The following is a 19,480-nucleotide window of genomic DNA, read 5'->3' on the forward strand; positions in this document are numbered from 1 at the left end:
GGCTTTGACACACCCTAAAACGGTGAAAAGAGTTCGTAATAATATTTACTTTCTATCTATACACGTCAAAATAAAATAATTGAATGTGGGGCAGTAAGGCATCGTAACCTTAGTCAACACGCTACATATTAAAAGACGTTTAACACTGAATAATTTAATAATTTAAATCAGTGAAAATGTTTTCCTCTTTTATTTACTGTTTACCTCAAATGGCGTTTCAGAAAGCACCACGGGCGCCACGTGCGACGCGAGGGTCGCCAACTCGTGCCTGGACGACCAAGCCTCGTGCACTGGGACACCCGCCACGTGCACTTGTAACTTCGGATACACGTTCGTGTCCGGCTACTGCATCATCGTCAACGCCTCTGATTGTAAGTATAGAATATCATGTCTCAGCGGTACTACGCAAACAGTTCACATTACGATACGTTTTTTGAAAAACCATTGTTGGATTCAAAGCGCAATGATATCTATGGTTATAAATGCTTATTTAATTCTTATAATTGTATATTCCTTTTCTCTTTTTTAAGTCGTGTCCTTTATGAACATAACATATTAATTATGATCTCCCTTTTCTCTAGTGCAAATAAAACATATAATTACCACCATCATCATCATCATCATCATCATCATCATCATCATCATCATCATCATCATCATCATCATCATCAATCATCAATCATCAAACATCATCATCATTCATTTTTGCGATAACATATTGTATACGCTCATACGCTCGCAAATAGGTCCAGTTAACACCCAGATACCGTCGACCCAGCCCGGGGCAATTAACGCACCGGACGTGTACGTGGGGGCCACGTGTTACCAGGTCGACTTGGGCGCGTCAAACACGATGCGTTGCATGGATACGAAGTACCAGGCGGCTCTGCAGAGCGCAAACTGGTTCAAGATGCCCGGATATACAGCGGTCGTAAAATCTACTGGTATGATTTATACGACACTTTTTAATCGTTTATTAAGATGTTCTTTTGGCGAGCATATATTGTGTAGCCTTTGGAGTTTTAAGGTTTAATTTTATACTTTAAACCGACCGACTGAAACAAATGAGTCTTATAAGCGTTATTGGCACATCTGCTATTAGGACATTGTGACAAAAATAGACAAAATGTATTCTGTTATATCAATCTTGTATTTAACTTGACGTTTCGAAAATGAGGCAAGTATTTCTACTCGCGTCAGAGCAAAGTTTAAGTATTTTTAGCTAGATTATCCGGAATAGCTTCGGGACTTTTTATAAAATTCTAAACATCACTCCATAAGCCAAGTTTTGGAAACCCATGTATAAAACTCTATGTTTTAAGTAATGTCTTAGATATTGCATATATACACACAATATGCAAGTTTACGGTCTTCGGTAAGCTATATATACACACAATATGCAAGTTTACGGTCTTCGGTAAGCTAGTCTTTTTAGAAATGGATTGATGAATATCAATCGAACTTAGAACTTGTATTCCCCATATTGAAATTACCTCGTAGACCAAGTGTCAGCTCGTATCATGATCACTTAGAACTTGTATTCCCCATATTGAAATTACCTCGTAGACCAAGTGTCAGCTCGTATCATGATCACTTAGAGCTTGTATTCCCCATATTGAAATTACCTCGTAGACCAAGTGTCAGCTCGTATCATGATCACTTAGAACTTGTATTCCCCATATTGAAATTACCTCGTAGACCAAGTGTCAGCTCGTATCATGATCACTTAGAACTTGTATTCCCCATATTGAAATTACCTCGTAGACCAAGTGTCAGCTCGTATCATGATCACTTAGAACTTGTATTCCCCATATTGAAATTACCTCGTAGACCAAGTGTCAGCTCGTATCATGATCACTTAGAACTTGTATTCCCCATATTGAAATTACCTCGTAGACCAAGTGTCAGCTCGTATCATGATCACTTAGAACTTGTATTCCCCATATTGAAATTACCTCGTAGACCAAGTGTCAGCTCGTATCATGATCACTTAGAACTTGTATTCCCCATATTGAAATTACCTCGTAGACCAAGTGTCAGCTCGTATCATGATCACTTAGAACTTGTATTCCCCATATTGAAATTACCTCGTAGACCAAGTGTCAGCTCGTATCATGATCACTTAGAACTTGTATTCCCCATATTGAAATTACCTCGTAGACCAAGTGTCAGCTCGTATCATGATCACTTAGAACTTGTATTCCCCATATTGAAATTACCTCGTAGACCAAGTGTCAGCTCGTATCATGATCACAGTGGTATCAATCTCTAAACTCTGATGCCATTATTTTTTCACAATATAACATCAGGAGGTAAGTCATTTCATCCGTTTAACATGCTGTAAGTAAAGCTAACACCAATGAGTTTCGACCTACTAAGGCAGAAATAATATTGAGTGCGGTGTGGTTAACTAAAACTTAAACAATGGTTCCCGACTTTGCGCTAGAAAATATAATACAGACCTTTCATGTAAATAGAACCTGTTCCGTCCCTCCATGCTGCCTATTTCATATGGACCGTGGGTTTAATGTATGTGCGTAAAGTGTCGTCCCAGATTAGCCTGTGCAGTTCGCACAGGCTTATCAGGGACGACACTTTCCGCTTTTATGATTTTGTTTAAAGAAATCTCGTCTTAGCAAAAATCTAGTTTAGGCGGAAAGTGTCGTCGCTGATTAGCCTGTGCGAACTGCACAGGCTAATCTAGGACGACAATTTACGCACATGCATTAAACCCCATTTTCACAGAGCACAGCCCTTTTTTTGTTTTTTTATACAGATTGTCCAATATGAACTTACACGTACAATTAAACTCAAAATTGTTATTTTTTCTATGACATCTGTCAGCCTCTTCCGTGATTTAATAATAAACACAACTTAACGATAGTATTAATAATGTACATATTTGTTAAATTTTTAAAATGCCGACTTAATATACTATTGGCGAACAAATTAAGGATGGATACTTACAAACAAATTTTGTTGATATTTTTGTACAATGAAGATATTATATTAATTATACATCTCTTATATTATTGTAGGCGGGTTTATAAACGGTGACATTTCGAACACGAACATGACCGTCTCGAACGCCCAGAATGTCTACGGCGGTAACTACATCTGCACCCTGTGTTACGGTAGCGGCTTCACGCGGTGTACCAACAGCTCCCAGGTGCAACTCCTGGTTAAAGGCGCAGGTTAGCTTTAATCTATAAAGCCTCGCTCTTGGAAAACGGGGCATGCATGTGCGTCTGGTGATGTCGCTGATAAGCCTGTCCAGTCCGCACTGGCTAATCAGGGATAACACTTTCCGTTTTTATAGAAGTTTCGTTTAATGTAAGTCTTTTCTTAGCGAAAATCCATTATTTGCGAAAGGTGTCTTTCCTGATTAGCCGGATGCGAAATGCAAATACTAATCCGGGACGACCGTTTACGCATATGCATAAGGCCCCGTTTTCCCGGAGCGAAACTCATATTCACCGCATCTTGGCACTATAATATTGTTGTTAACGCCGCATATCTTTTCAAAGACATTTCTTATCAATATGCCTCTTTTAAAACTAAAATATTTGTTTTTAATCAATGCTTCGTTAAGCTGCTCATTGAGCTAAAAGGAATGATTCATTTTTTTCAGTTGCAATGTGTTTATTGAACCTGCTCGTTTATGCAATAAACCTTTCTCTCCAGCTATTCAGTCAACAAGCCTCACCGCAAACCCGTCCGTAAACGTCGTTCGCGGGGGATCCTTCACCTTCACCTGCGGAACCAGCCCGGCGGGCGTCGCCACCTCTTTCACGTTTTACAAGGGTAGCGATGTCGTTCAGAGCGGGCCGTCTAGTACGTACTTTATCTCCAGCGTTCAGGCGGTGCACGACGGAAGTTACACGTGCCTCGCCACCAATACCAACTCTCAGCGGACGAGCGACATCTACGTTATAGCCGCACAATGTATGTGGTTTCGTTAAGTTTATGCTGTTTCAGCTTGTTTGAAGGGCGAGCCAAACGTCGGCATCTGCTTTGATGCATTTAGCATAAGTTTTGTTTCTTCAATATTCTACTGGTAACATACGACATAAGGTCTGGTGTATTGGAAGTTATGATTCCTTAACACAACAACACTCACAAATAAAAAAATTAAAGAACAACAGCAAAAAACAACAAGAGAAATAAAAGCAAAACTAGTTACAAACAACAAACCCCAGCAAAATATGCATTTAACAAGCGACAATATAACACAAAAGGTATGTTTTTCTCTTTATATTATTGCACGCGCCGTCTTTTTTTTCCAGATAAGCCCGAGTACTTTCTGAGTGGCGGAGGGGACACCCAGACAGTATTTCACGACTTTGCAAACGGAGACGTTCAGATAACTTGCGCGTCCATGTCCGCCAACCCGCCGGTGTCGTTGTACAGCTTCTTCAACTCTTCCGGCAGCCTTCTGTTTTCCGGCCTGACGCCGACGTACACGGTGACGGGGGAACAGGGCTACCAGCGCTACTCTTGCACCGCCGCAAACGCTCTAGGGGTCTCCAGCGCACAGTTCATCGAGGTCACGGAACCGGAGACAAATCGTAAGTGAGATTTTATTTTATTGTTTTACTTATCACATGAACTTGGGCCTACTACCTCGCATGTCGTTTGTGTAGGTGATGTGTCGTAACCAGACATATAACATAGCTGAATTGGGTCTATGCATATGTAAATGTGTCCGATAAGTTGAGAACTGAAACTTATTGATGTGTATAGAAAAAGGAACCAAAAAGCATGCATACATTTTGTCTTGAGAAGCGAATACAATTGTAATTATAATATAATTATGGTCTTACTATTTTCTCTCCTCAGCGGGCACAGGTGCTGCTACGCAAGACGACGGAATAGGCACGGGCACCATCGTCGCGATTGTGCTTGGAATCATTTTCCTTCTTCTACTCATCATCATTATCATTGTCTGCTGCTGTAGCTACGGTAAGTCGTCTGTCTTACCAATAACAAATACCATAAAATGTCCAATATGTTGAGTTGAATCTAGCGCATATATTTAAATGTATAATGACACTCAAGATGTATCATTGAAGGACATGTTCGGTTTATTTTTCTGTTGTATATTTGTGTTTAAATATATCGTTCCGGCTTCTAGGATGGTGCCGGAAGAAGGAAAAAGTCCAGCCGGAAGTCATCGTAGAACCACCTCGTGTCAAGCCGTATATTCCACGGTTAGTTTTGCATTTGACCCAGGTTCAAGTTATCTTAAGTATTGAATTACTATTTGATTTTCATTTTTTAATTATGGTCAAGATAACTAACGGATACGCTTATTAAACTGAAATTAGCTGCAGAACATAAACTTGATTATTATTGTTCTTTATTATCAGTGATTTCTAAACCGTCGCATGCATTTCTTTATTTCATCTTTTTCTTCATAATCATTATACTTGAATGAATAAAAAAAAGATGCGCTGATTTCTATGACAACGGTTTGCTTTTGAAGGGCCGACGTTTTGTGTCTTTTTTACTGTACATTTGGTGCATTTATAACATTTAAAGTGCATTTTCGTGATTTATATTTGTACCGCTTTTACCTATATCAAATAAATTAACATTATCGTATACCCAACATGTGGCTAAAATTGCACTTACATCATTTTGTGATAATAATTAAACATGACATGCGTGTACTTGTGAAAGCTTTGTGTAATGGTTGTATCATAGCACCTGTCACCGGTAACATGTGGTTTATTCACTAAATCTCTGTAATCATACGACCACAGTTGTATTACAATCATTTTAAATCATATGCACAATACTAAAAAAAAGACACATGTAGAAATGGTTATTGTTTATTGGGTCTATTTGAAAAACACAACGGACAAATCAGTTGCACGTTGCAAGAACAAAGAACACACTTTAGAGTCGTGTTTCAAATATAAATGAGCCGCACTCTGTGAAAATGGAGTGAAAATGGAGTTTAAGGCATGTGCGTAAAGTGTCGTCCCAGATTAGCCTGTGCAGTTCGCACAGGCTATTCAGGGAAGACACTTTCCGCTTTAATTTGATTTTTAATATGAAGAGACTTCCGTGAAACGGAAAATATCATAAAAGCGGAAAGTGTCGTCCCTGATTAGCCTGTGCGGACTGCACAGGCTAATCTGGGACGACACTTTACGCACATGCATTAACCCCTCTTTTCACAGCGGCTCAAATAAATAATGTCATCTTGAGTGTAAGGGAATGAAACTTTAGCTGACACCGACGTCTATGCACGAACCATATTTGCATAGGTATAAAACTTGATATAAATTTATGAATCTAACTCAAACAATACACTTGTGTCATAGAATAACCCCCAAGCTACAGTTGTTATGCAGATACAAGAATGTAAAGGTAACTGTGGTCGTCGGAGTCTTTGTCCATAATTTAATAAATGCTGAAATTGTATCAATTATTATGATTGGAGACGAGATTTATTTCACTTAACACTATCTTTCTAGTAAAAAAATAATTTAGACATGGCAATGTTTGAACTTTACCGTACTCTTGGTACGAAACGTAGTGTACTCGAGTCAAAAGGCATCAAACAATATCGCGTGCATTTAAAACACTACGTATACTTGTCTCGAAGTCGTGTCATTTGTAGTGCGGGTTTAATACATTTGGACCATACATACATATCAGGGAGGTACCTATATCAGGGAAGTCTCATTTACACACAAATCAAGTCTAGGTTGAAATTGACATTTAACGCGCATGCATCATTTTTATGAATTAGTAATTGTTTATGATGTAAATGGAGTGGGACTTAAAAGGTTTTAGATTTTTCGTGATATAATTTGCTGTATCAAGTTTAATGTTTTATTTGGTTAAAACTCACGTAGAATTTAGACATGATGTAATACTAGTTGAAGCATATATACATAGTTTAGGCGTTTAATAGATAGATAGATATTTCGCCTGTTTTATTCCTAGACCACTTACTACGAACATTATGAACCAAAGCTCAGAATTTGGCTTAAAATGTCATCAATATGTTACACATGGACCAACTGGCAATCGGCTTAAGGCCAAGAAATAAAAATAAATAAGTTTTTTTTTTAATAACATCTCGAAAAAAATAGTGGAAGTTGTTCGGATAAATTGGTTTTCTATATTTAGTTTTTAATATACGCAATATTTACCGTAATATCAAGGATGTGTGTTGAAACAATGTCCCGAATCTCCTTTCAAAATACCTGTATTTATAGTATAATTTTGTTAATATATTAGAATGAAACAAGAACACGAAATACAATAATAAGTAAGTCATGTTAGTGGACACAAACAACCGTTTTAGGCTTAATGCTTCATGATCATGTAAAAATCGACAAATTTAACCCATTTATGCCTAGTGGACTCTACCATCCTTCTAAATTGGATCAATTTATTTCCAAAATTAGGGATATCTAGTATATTTATTTCTATATTTATAATATTTCTTACATAAATTCCTTAAAGCAAACAGCGCAGACCAGATGAAACGCCGCATTATGCGGCGTCTCATCTGGGTCTTCGCTGTTTGCCAAGACCTTTTTTTCTAGACGCTAGGCATAAATGGGTTCAATTGAAATAAGGAAACAACATAAGTTCGTAGTAAAAGGTCCTTTACACTAACACTACTTGAAGTGCTGTGGTGTGGTTTCTAATCTCTTATCACTCACTGTCTTCCCATGTAGGACTATTGCGTCCGCCACGCCGTCTGTCAGAACAGCGAAAGATGTGGGAGTTATGGTACATGGCGTCCCGTAAGTATTCCCAATTTACCACTCTTACGTTCCGCCTTTTCAATTGGGTCTTGTTCTGAGAAAATTGGGCATAATGCATTTGCGTAAAGTGTCGTCCCAGATTAGCCTGTACAGGCTTATCAGGGACGACACGTTCCGCTTTTATGACATTTTTCGTTTAAATGAAGTCTCTTCTTATCAAAAATCCAATTTAGGCGGAACGTGTCGTCCCTGATTAGCCTGTGCGGACTGCACAGGCTAATCTGGGACGACACTTTACGCACATGCATGATGCCGAGTTTTCTCAGAACGCGAATCAAATACTTTGCATTAACACCTCTTATTTGTTCGCTTCAATTCTTAGATCCGTTGTTTGTAGATTCTGTTGTTAATACACCCTCCCCCGAAGTTAATTCTGTGTTATAAATATTTTGTTACTTACTTTGCATTGATTCGTTATTTACTACGTCAGAATTATTTCAAAATTATCAAGTCTATTTGATTTCTTGACCTGAACCATGTGCACGAAAATTTTACTATTCAAATCTACCCACTGGTGCAAGAGTTAGACAATATGAGAGATTTTATAATTATTAATATTTATTTCAGTTTTTTTTTTCAATTTCATACACATTCAAATTTAGTTTAGATTTTGCTTTAGATATTCCTACCTCGTACTCTAGTAACTTTTTGTGTGTTTGCATCTTTTTGCAAAGTTACCCCGAATAAACTGGTTTTCGCATGTTTTTGTTCTAGTGCATATCAACGCCTTTGAGTTAAGATTTCTCTTGCGAGCTCTTCCCAAACTTATACACAAGTCCATAATCAATGCTGATGGGTTTACTTGCATTGCACATGGTCAAGGTTTTCATATATATTTGAAGTATCTATGGTCAAAGCGTCTCTGCCTATTTTTCAGCGTCACCGAGGAATTTGAGCCGGTCTATTCTGCCACCCCGAGATATCACCTTAAGCCAGCAGTAAATGGAGGACCCATAATGTAAGTCAATGTTTCAATGCTGTTTTACTCATGTTCAATATCCCCGTAAGGTTCATGCATACTATGAAATAGTTTTACATGCATTAAACGTTAACGGTTACTGTTTTAGTATTACTTATTTATTTTTGGAAACAGTTTTTATGATGACTTGTCATATATTATTATTGTAAGTAACTATGTTTAACCCGTTATATACGATTATAGTGAAATTAACAATACACGGTATTACATGTCATTATTATTTATTTATCGACTGTCACCTTATATATAGATGTATATTCATATTTAATATTAGCTCCCTGATGGACGACAGCTTCGAGAAGCCACAACCAAGACCTCTCCAACTTCCGCCGCTAGATACCCAGTACCTATACACTGACGGCGATCAGAAGAGGCGCCACAGGAAGAAGCGCCGAAAGCACTCACGGCGCCGTCACCATGAGGATCGCGGGCCCTCCGAAGAAGACCTCGTTGTAGTTGTCGACCGCCATCAGTACGAAAACGGATACGAATAGTGCTTCAGTGATCCTGAATGATTAAACGTATCAAAATTGTTTCAGAATGTTTGAGGTCGTGTTTTCTTTTCTAATCATTACACAAATCAAAGTTGATGTGGTAGATCTAGAAGCATAACGTAGGATTTCTAATAATAAACTTTCCTCAACGATTATTTGTTATATTGAATTCAGTGCTATGTTCTTAAGAACTGTATATGTATGTTCAGTTTTAAAAGGAGAAGGGATCCATCTGATCTTACCAAATTCGTGAGGTTACGTTCAATGCTGTAACAATTAAAGAAAGCTCATTCATTCAATATTTAAAGTTAATTCAGGATAATGTTTGTTTTAATTTCTTCAACGCTACTGAAATGGCGCTGTTTGTCTGTGATATTGACGCTGTTAACGAAGGGTGGCAATCGCTCTCCAATACATTTTGTATGCTTTTGATACATTTGTTAATAAATATGATGGGATTTATTATACAATGTTTAGTTCAGGTCGTTATTATTTAATAAAATATTGGTTTGTCCCACTTTGCGATTTGAATGGATTTGTTAATAATGTATTATGTTAAAACTTATGTCTCTGTATGTGATGTAAATTAATGTTCAGTTTATAGTTAAAAAAATATTGAACATTTTAATAAAGACGAATCTTAAAAATAAACTTTCCAGGCAGAGTCACAATGTTTATTATGCAATCACTTCTTAAGTTAAGTTGGACTAAATTTACTGATGCAAACATAGAAATGATATTATGTATACATCCGCATTCAGTATATTCAATGTATATAAGAAAATCTTAGAGAAAAGAAAGGGGCATATCGGTGGTATTTCACATACAAATATACATACTGTGATGCAATCCATATAACCATTCAACAAATAGGTCTATGCAGTGCCAATATTGAATTGAACGAATCGCTTAAAATAAAACAAATACAACGTGGCCACTATTTTCTAATATAATTTGAAATCGCGTTTACCGTAATTCATAGTACACATAGAGTTCATGTACTTCATGCAAATTCCATAAATAATTTAACATCTACTACTGATTTTTTCCGCGCCGGAAGTTTAAACAATGGCTTTTTTAATAAACGTTTATAAAAATACGAGACCTATGTGTTTTGAAGAAATTATTTATTAAGTAGTATTACTTTTTTTCTCGAAAATATTTGTATTCCGTCGATATGTCTCTAAGTCAGACAAAAACAACAACAACAACAAGGGGACTTACGCATCGGTGGACACAACGTTTCTGTTAACAGGTCCCTTTAAAATGCGCTTTTGTCGGCGGGATTTATCCCTGATATCAATGTCCGAATCAGAGACTTGGTGCTATTGTCAATGTACCACCAGGGCAGTACTAAAGTCGTTATATTGACTCTCATCTGTTGATAAAGAAGTCCTATCGAACGTTATATCGACACATGACATTATGTTGATATTTATGTTGTACACATTAATGTTTCACTAATGGTCTTGTTGAGTGTGTTTATGTTATAATACTTATTTTTTTGTAAACGTGATATGTTTAGTAATAATGTTATTTGTTTAATTTATATATGTGATATGTTTAGTGATACTGATATTTGTTCTGTTTTGTAAATGTTACATGTTTAGCTTTCGACCTACCGTTAGATCTATATTTTGTGTTTAATTTATTATCGTTTAGAGATTAGTTTAAATTTTCAGAGGATTTTCTGCCCTAACAATATCCTTAGCTGCACTCACTAAATACTCATTAAAGCCATTCCTACGTGTATTAATTTGCAGTAACTTACCAGTTTAATTATAACCATTATAATGATGTGTATAAGTATTAATTAAATTTGATGACAGGCTTTGCCAAGTGTCATTTTGTTATTTATGCATTTTAATGGAAGATTCTTTTTGTAGAAGATATCTCTATAATTACACTACAATTAATTTTACAGTAATTTGAAGTTCAAGATGATTGCCTCTTTGAAACCCTTCTTAGACTCTTATTTTAATCGGTAGCATATCATTTATGTCATTTGTCATAGCACAGATTTAATTTGCAAATATCAATTTGTCTCTCCCGGTTTTCATTTGGTTACGAAATAAGAAAATCACCCCTAGGGCTGACGTCTCTCAAGTCGTTGTATTTCAAATATTGTTTGTATTAACCCATTTATGCCTAGTGAACTCTCCCATCCTTCTAAATTGGATCAATTTATTTCCAAAATTAGGGATGTCTAGTATATTTATTTCTATATTTAGAATATTTCTTACAGAAATTCCTTTAAGCAAACAGCGCAGACCCTGATGCGGCGTCTCATCTGGTTCTACGCTGTTTGCCAATGCCTTTTTTTTATACGCTAGGCATAAATGGGTTAAAGTTGTCAGTAATATTGCACGAACAATAATGTGTTGATAAAAATTTGTTTATATAAGACAATTTATATATATTAGTGTATTGTTGCTTTTAAAAAATATATATTTGTTGATACTTTTTATAACGTACCAGATACTAGAACTTGAAGGGTACGAAATTCATTTTTAAAAGTTTTGTAAAGGGTGTAATATGAAAGTTCTATATGTATAAAATGCAAATATAAATTTAAAAACATCAATGCGCTGTTTATTTTAAAGTAACTGTAAATTCTAGAATAATTACTGTGAGCATTTGTTGCTAATTGTTATCTGTGTTTAAAATAAACTCTACTGAATTGCGCAGCGGGAGCTTGCTTAAGTAAACTTTCGCTTGTTACGTATTTAACAATTTTTCTTGAGGACCTTTATGAATACCATCCCTTAATTATTGTAGATTTCATGCGACGCATTAGTTTTTGAGAAAAAATAAATTTATTCATTGATAAAAATGGTTGTTATTTGTCATTCTCCCTTCTTAACAAACACATATTTGAACAGTGATCCCGTGGGAGGCGGGCTTATATATCGTGAGGTCCCGGATGTGACCTCCACTAAGGTAATTAGAAGATTCGTTACCATTCACATTTATTCAACGAATAACGATCTGCAAAGTCGAATGAATATACAGTTTTAAGTTATACACACAATTATACACTTGAAGCTTTAGACCGATACTAGACATATTATTATATCAGAAGATGGAACATCAAACTTTCCAAATTATAAATATCAACGGTATCACACAATTATTAAGAAATGGGTGTCTTTGAACCTTATTCAGTTCTGTTCTCGAGTAATGATGGCGTACAATCGCCCCCATATGTCAACACATGTCAGTGTCAATAGCTGAAGCGAATACGCGCAGAAAAACACGCGTTGTTTTATTCAAATGTAACAATATTGAGTGTTAAGGCTGTGCTTACTTATATTGATGTGATGTTTTTATTTTTTTAGTGCTTCTTTATCGGGAACAATTAAATTCAGTCGAGCTTTTCGATTTTCTTTATGAAATTTTTGCATATATATTTTGGTGTTAAGACCCGTTTAATACATCCCCGTATTCACCGAAAGTGACCATGTAAGTCTTTCATGTCATAGAATCTGCATAAACTTCGAATTGTGCATTCAATGGTGTAAATATCTGCCATACAAACATACATACACAGGCAAAATAACGAAAAACAAAATCAAAATGAAACCGATACTGTATGCCAAAAACGACAGAGTATGGTAGAAACCAAAATGTATGTAAAAACAGATCGGAATTACAAAAGAAAAGGTTATGACACAACCACGGATACGATATAAAAACATGGATTTTTGAGACATAATTGTATTTTTCTGTCATTTGTTTCTAATGTTATATATAAACAAACCTTATAACAAATGTTTGCCGTTTCTTATGTCTCCCGCACTAGCTCTCTTTCCATTTTTGACAATTGTGTCCGCCATTCCGAAACGCCCCTCTAGTTTTCAGTTTAACAGTTCTTTCATTTCTCAGGGTGCAGAATCAACGGGGTTTTCAGGGGTTTACACACGGGATGGACAGAATACAAACACACCGTTAAGAATTTTATTTTTTTTCTAGTTATTGAAATACATTTTTTAACATCTTAAGTGCATAAAAGACAGTTTTTCTTGCAGTTTGTGCCGATATATTAATGTATAAGAATACATCCTTGAATACATCTGAAATCGGTGACACCATTTTACGTTGGGTGAATCATAAACGTTCAGTACACAAGGAATTATTGAACAAGAACACAGGCTTATAAAATGAAGTGATTCTGATGTATTTGACTTTGCCATATGCAGCATAAAATCTGTATTTTATGCACTAGTTGAAATTCTTATCAAAATTGTTTTAAAAGTTTATTTGAAAAAAAAGCACCACTTACCAGTGTGTATACGTCGGCTAACGTTTAGAAACACCACAAAGTCACGTGATCCTGCACCCTGTTACTGATAATGTGTTCTAGTATCCGTCATTACATCTCTTATTTGTTGATTTTGAAAAAAAATACATCGAACTAAAGCCTTTATTATAAAATCTATTTAACCATGGTTTGGGTCCGTTGAACAAAATTGACGCAAGGATGAGGGACATTTTTACGTTTCCCAGTCTATACTTGGGGACATATTGTTTTTGCCCTGTCTGTTTGTTGGTTTGTTTGCGTCAAACTTTTATATTGGCCATAACTTTTGCAATATTGAAGATAGCAACTTGGTATTTGGCATGCAACTGCACATTTTGAGTGGTGAAAGTTCAAGGTCAAGATCATCCTTCAAGGTCAAAGTTCAAATATATGTGGGACATAGTGTTTCACAAACGCATCTTGTTTTCAATTTTATAAAGTTAAACATTGAGAACCCTTTAGTTTCCTCAAAACATTTGATCTTATTATATCTCAGCCGAGTCCATAAAAGATTCCGGTCTATTGATCAATTGTCCGCCAGCTGGCAATATTCCTTACATTACTGTAGCAAAACCCTGTGAACACTGTACGTCATATAATTTCGTCTATTGTATATGATATTGCCAAGAACACTTGTTCTTATATCAAATTCGGTTCCGGTCCTTGGAACATCGTTTCCACTAAGGGCAGTTTTCATTATATGGCTATGTACAGTGAACACTATAGAAGTCACATATTTTGTCAAATCATATTGAAATTTGCTTAAAACAATAAATTTTGTTCCAAAGATATCTCTGCTGAGTTTTAAAATGATTGCGGTCCGTAGATACAAAATACCGACAGGAGATTGGGCAGTTTTATTAATATGGCTATGAGAAAAAAATATCTTTCTGCATTTAACACTTATGGCCATTTGGGTTTAAGCACTCTAGAATTATTACGATAAGCGTTGCTGCACAAATAATTATTTGCATTTGATTAATTGACCTCAGATATCTGAAAGTTCAGATTATCTACCCACATATAAAAGAGTGCAAATAAGTAGATGGTTGACACTTAAAAAATATTAATTTCATTTAATTATAAAATATCGCGACGGAAATGGAAACTGAAAATAAAGTCACAACCTTTGCTGGTTTAATCTAATGCTTTCTAAAAGATATTTATGTGGAACTGTTTATTTGTTGCGTACAGGTATCATTTGTCACAATATTGACGCAAACAGCAGCGATTTAATACTTTTTATGTCGCCATTAGTTTACAATTACATTGAAGACGCTTACCCCATATTTTAGGTGTAGTTGTAATACTCCTACCCAATTAATCTTACTAACTCCGCCCATTTACAAAATGTCCATGAACAATAACGCAGTTTTAGACCCGCCCAAATTTCAGAATATCATTCTTCCTTTCAATGTTAAATCAACGTACGTCATACCCTCTTGACCCTTGTTTGTCCGAATGTCGTGAAACCCAACATAAAAAATCAATCTGCGTTAGAGATTTGAAAAGTGTTGAGGAATAATGAATGATTTCACGAGGAAACACGCAAGTATAACACACAATTAGCACTCATGAAATAGAACAATAAAACAATCTCCTTATGCCATTTAGGATAAATATTTTCATAGATCTATTTGCTCTGTAACTATAGAAGAATTCGGTTCTCCCTTCGCTTACACCCGATATATTACACAAAACCGTAATGAACGTAGATCCCAACACGTTAGTCAATATTTGAATGCTGCATTTAATGGTAAATCTTACACAGTAAGGAGTCAAATGTAACCTTAAGGATCAAGTAGTTTACATTACGGTCTATTCGGTTAGTACCATTTCCAACGGGCATGGTACGGAAAGTTTTGCCTTGGTTCGTATTTATAAGTTATGATTTTTCCCCATGCTTATAAATTATTCTGTAACTTTTATATAAAGTCTTATTTGGATTGATATCATACATACATAATTAAGAGCGTCACTGTATTTAAATTCGTTTTTACCGTCCACTGTATCCGAATTGAATAATCTTCCAGATGACGCCAAAATCGCTGAATCGATCCATTCCTTCAAAAGGCTTATTAACATTGATTGACCGATTCAAAATCCCATATCCTCGTACGGCGAAAGGCGCTCTTAAATCTTACACGTACAAAGTGTAGCGCCATAAATGACCATCTTTTCAGGCGTAATATTGTTACATCCCCATTATGTGTATGCGGACTTCAGAACGTCACATTATTTTCTCGAATGCACTCAGTATACACATGCTCGCAGCGAACTTCTTAACACAATATCCGTCTATTCCGTCCCCTGCATTGAAACTATTCTATTTGGAAACAACACGCGTGACTACCTAACCAATATCAAAATAGCTGATGCTGTAAACAAAGATTATAGTTAATAGTAAGCGATTTGATTCGTAAATAAGCTTCAGAACGACTATCAACTGTTTTCTCTTCTTTTCCCTTATCAAATATTTCAAAACTACTTTTATCTTCTTCCCAGAACTCTACCACTCTATCCTTCACCTTCATATGTCAAAACATGAAAACACGTACTTGTCTTTGTATAGGGAGAAGATCTATATAAGACATTGTCGTTCGTTCTAATCCTTTTCAAGCATGTTCATTGTATAAATGTTACATGTAATGCTATGTAATAACAAATAGTATTGCTTGAAATAAATCTGTTTAAACTAAATAACTAAGAAACGATGCTGTTATTAACGTAGTAATAATTGCCGTTTACGTAAAATACACAATTTCTATTTTATATTAAATTCATTAAACAATTTAATCAATAAATAACACGGCCTTACATATAATAATTGTATGCTGTATTCCTATTGCAACTAAACATGTGTAATATATTTCAGTAGATTCATAACACAAAGCAAACAATCAGAATATTTAGGCAAATTCTTAGTTTTTACGTTACAATTCACAGACAAGTTATCTTGACCAACAAGTTTGTAAACATTCTTTTTCGAGGTTGTATAGAAGAAGTGCCTGAAAGTTTATCAATAGTTTAGGTTGGAATGTAATTGCATCCGAGGTCCATTTTCGGCATTATATGACCTAACCCGATGTATAAACCTGTTATCCGCGAGTGACGATATACACATGCAATTTATATTTATTGGAGTATATAGTTTGACAACATAGAAGTTACCAATTTAACACTAATCACTACCAGTTGTTCTAGCAGCATATTGTGGCGTCCGTCAGGATGGGGAACTCGGACTGTGTTTGCATTTTCGTCCGTTTATTGTTCATGTAGAACAAGACGTTCGGCAGTTTATATGATATGTTAATTGAATAGATAAAATCCGTATGTTATTGGAAAGTACAGCAAGTAAATTAAAATAAAGAGAGATTTGGTGGACACTTTCGAAGAGTTAATAATTTACTGTTTACTTATTTTTAACCAAGATGGTTTTACTCACTTTCTCTGCCACGTAGAGCAAACGAGATGAAGGTTGTGCTGTCAATTTTGAATTCTACCGCCGTTATATACTTTCTCGAAAGTGCCCACGTGACCTTAAATGACCAATGACTATATGACAGCCCGCCAGCATCATCACAATAAGCCACTAGGATTCTGACAGCCCATAGATCAACCAATCAGAATCTGTCAGCCTGAGCTTTCAGAATCCACCATGATGCTGGCAAATTCGGCGTCTTAGCGGCCATGACAGGTCAGATTTATGCATAGCATTTACACACTAATGTATAAATATGGCCTGTCTATATACAACAGGATCGAATGGAAACAGTTCATGTAATTCTTGGTGTTCTATTCGTTCACTTTATAATTCGTGTTATAATTGAAAGTTATGGAAAATAAATTGATTATAGTGTTAAAATGATGTAAACAATGGACATAGCCAGCCAACGTGGTAAGTGCAATTATTAATATTATAATCATCAACATCATCATCCTGTTTAAAATACCCATTCACTGTTGATAAGAAGATCATTGGTATTTTTCAATCACTGTCCTATGGCCTGGCTCTTCTAAACTGTTTCATTCTCTCAAGCCATTGCAAATTAACATCTTCATTAACCTACATTTTCCTCTTAGAGGATAACCAGGAGTGGATGGATGATGGCAGAAGCTTTCCAAATGACAGGAACTGCTGATGAACAAAGTACAGTATAAACTTCTGGGGCACTATTCTAGAAATGGCTTAAGTCATTTCTTATATATTTTCACTTCAGTTCAAAACTTCAAAGATGTAAATCTTGATGCCAAACTGGCTCAACATGAACGTTAACACTTCAGAAAACTTCCCAATTTAAATATACGAATACAATTTAACTTCATTAAGTTGCTTCTGGAATACCACATCTGGGTTCTACAACAACTTATGTGTCATTAAATTGTCTTAAATTCTCTGTTGGTTTATTATTAACATGTTTCAGAATCGTTTTCGGTCATTTTTATGTATATTAATTTATATATTACATGGAATCATGCAAGTTAATTGAACTAAAACTACCAAATAAAAAGCTTGATACTAATCAGGTCTAATAATTTAACTGTATAAACAAAATGTAAAGATTTAAAAATAATGTGATCTCTATTTAATGTGTGTATATTGATCTTTTGAGTTACAGAGACCAGTTCTGATGGGCATGTGCAGAAGAGGATGTTTTTGAAGCAGTGTGGGGCATCCAGTCATGTTGATAACAGAGCTGTTCAATCTAAAGAAAGGAAAGAAAGTTAAAAGAAAAATTGTAGAGACTATGATAGATCAAAAAATTATTACCAAAAAGACCAAGTATGTTTGTAAAGAATGCTTTCAAAAGGTTGAGGCTATACTATCATGAAACAAAGTTCATGATGTTAAAATTCAAGAAAAATCTGATAATGGGTGAATTCAGAAAAAGTGGACTTTGACAATATAGATGGTGTTTAGAGCTGATGAAAACAGATATTGCTCGGCTATACAAAGATAACAAAAAATGTAGCAGTTCCAATTTGCTGTCGTATAATACAGAAATGTGGTTAGACGAAAGGCCAAAATATTTAGTAAGCCTCCTTAGAAAACTATGTGGTTTGAACAGTTGTTCAGAGCAAGCTGATAGTCTTCAAATTGCTAAGGTCACAGAAATTATACATAGCTGTAGGAACAAAAATATTGTTCTACCTCTGTCATTTCAAGAAAATCTACTTACGTTTGCTTTATCTAGGAGCAAACAACTTGTTAACTATAATTCAAAAGAGTCTCCAGCTGGATGTGACAAAACCATAGCATGATGGATTTTACAACATGCATCATCACCCATCTCCTTTCCATGAGGGCTTTTTTTGATAATGAACAGGTTGTTGGAACATACAAAATCAAAGCAGACAGTAAAATTCCAGTAAGTGTTGTTACAAGTCACATGTACATTGTTCTTAATGAAAGCAGTACACTGCAAAGTAATGAAAATCTTGCACCAAACAAGTGGTTGTTTAAAAAACCAACTGGTGTTCAAAAATAGTATTTTTTGACAAATGACCTTGACTTATACATGGATAAATTCAGACTGACAAGAAATTACTTAATGAGTCATAGGCTTAAACAAAATGAAGATAACTTGGATGTTGTAAATATTTTTATATTTGAGAAAGAGCAAAGTGTATCAGAAAAGATATGTCTTGAATGCGGACGAGAAAATGAAAAAACAAGTAGAAATTGTTGGGGTTGCTAGCATCAGGGACTGTAAATTAAAAAAAATAAAAACACTCATTTAACCCATGTTACCATTTCAGACATGAAGAGAGAAATGAAAATGCATTTGCTGTAAAAACTGGTGAGCCAGATCTCCTAAATCCCTCAAGTTTTGAAAACATTTCACACATTTTATACAACTTGGTTGCTAGGTCTGGCATTATGGGAAATTCAGACAGAAAATGGCTGTTTTAG

At 35.4% G+C, this 19,480-nt stretch overlaps 1 protein-coding gene across 7 annotated transcripts in view; it reads left to right on the plus strand.

Annotated features, from left to right (window-relative positions):
* Positions 1-12,099, plus strand: part of LOC127867782 (multiple epidermal growth factor-like domains protein 10) — a 49,253-nt gene extending 37,154 nt beyond the window's left edge. For 6 of the 7 annotated variants that reach the window (XM_052409220.1, XM_052409222.1, XM_052409224.1 and 3 more), the window contains 10 exons: positions 222-371; positions 747-944; positions 3,039-3,194; positions 3,685-3,945; positions 4,287-4,568; positions 4,840-4,962; positions 5,135-5,210; positions 7,704-7,772; positions 8,671-8,751; positions 9,047-12,099. In XM_052409220.1, the coding sequence (XP_052265180.1) occupies positions 222-371; positions 747-944; positions 3,039-3,194; positions 3,685-3,945; positions 4,287-4,568; positions 4,840-4,962; positions 5,135-5,210; positions 7,704-7,772; positions 8,671-8,751; positions 9,047-9,266 (1,616 nt within the window). In that variant the 3' untranslated portion in view covers positions 9,267-12,099. The remainder of the gene's footprint in view (positions 1-221; positions 372-746; positions 945-3,038; positions 3,195-3,684; positions 3,946-4,286; positions 4,569-4,839; positions 4,963-5,134; positions 5,211-7,703; positions 7,773-8,670; positions 8,752-9,046) is intronic. The other variant, XM_052409221.1, reaches the window with a different exon arrangement.
* The last annotated feature ends 7,381 nt before the right edge of the window (positions 12,100-19,480 follow it).

This window comes from Dreissena polymorpha, chromosome 2, assembly GCF_020536995.1.
Source record: "Dreissena polymorpha isolate Duluth1 chromosome 2, UMN_Dpol_1.0, whole genome shotgun sequence".
NCBI lineage: Eukaryota > Metazoa > Mollusca > Bivalvia > Myida > Dreissenidae > Dreissena > Dreissena polymorpha.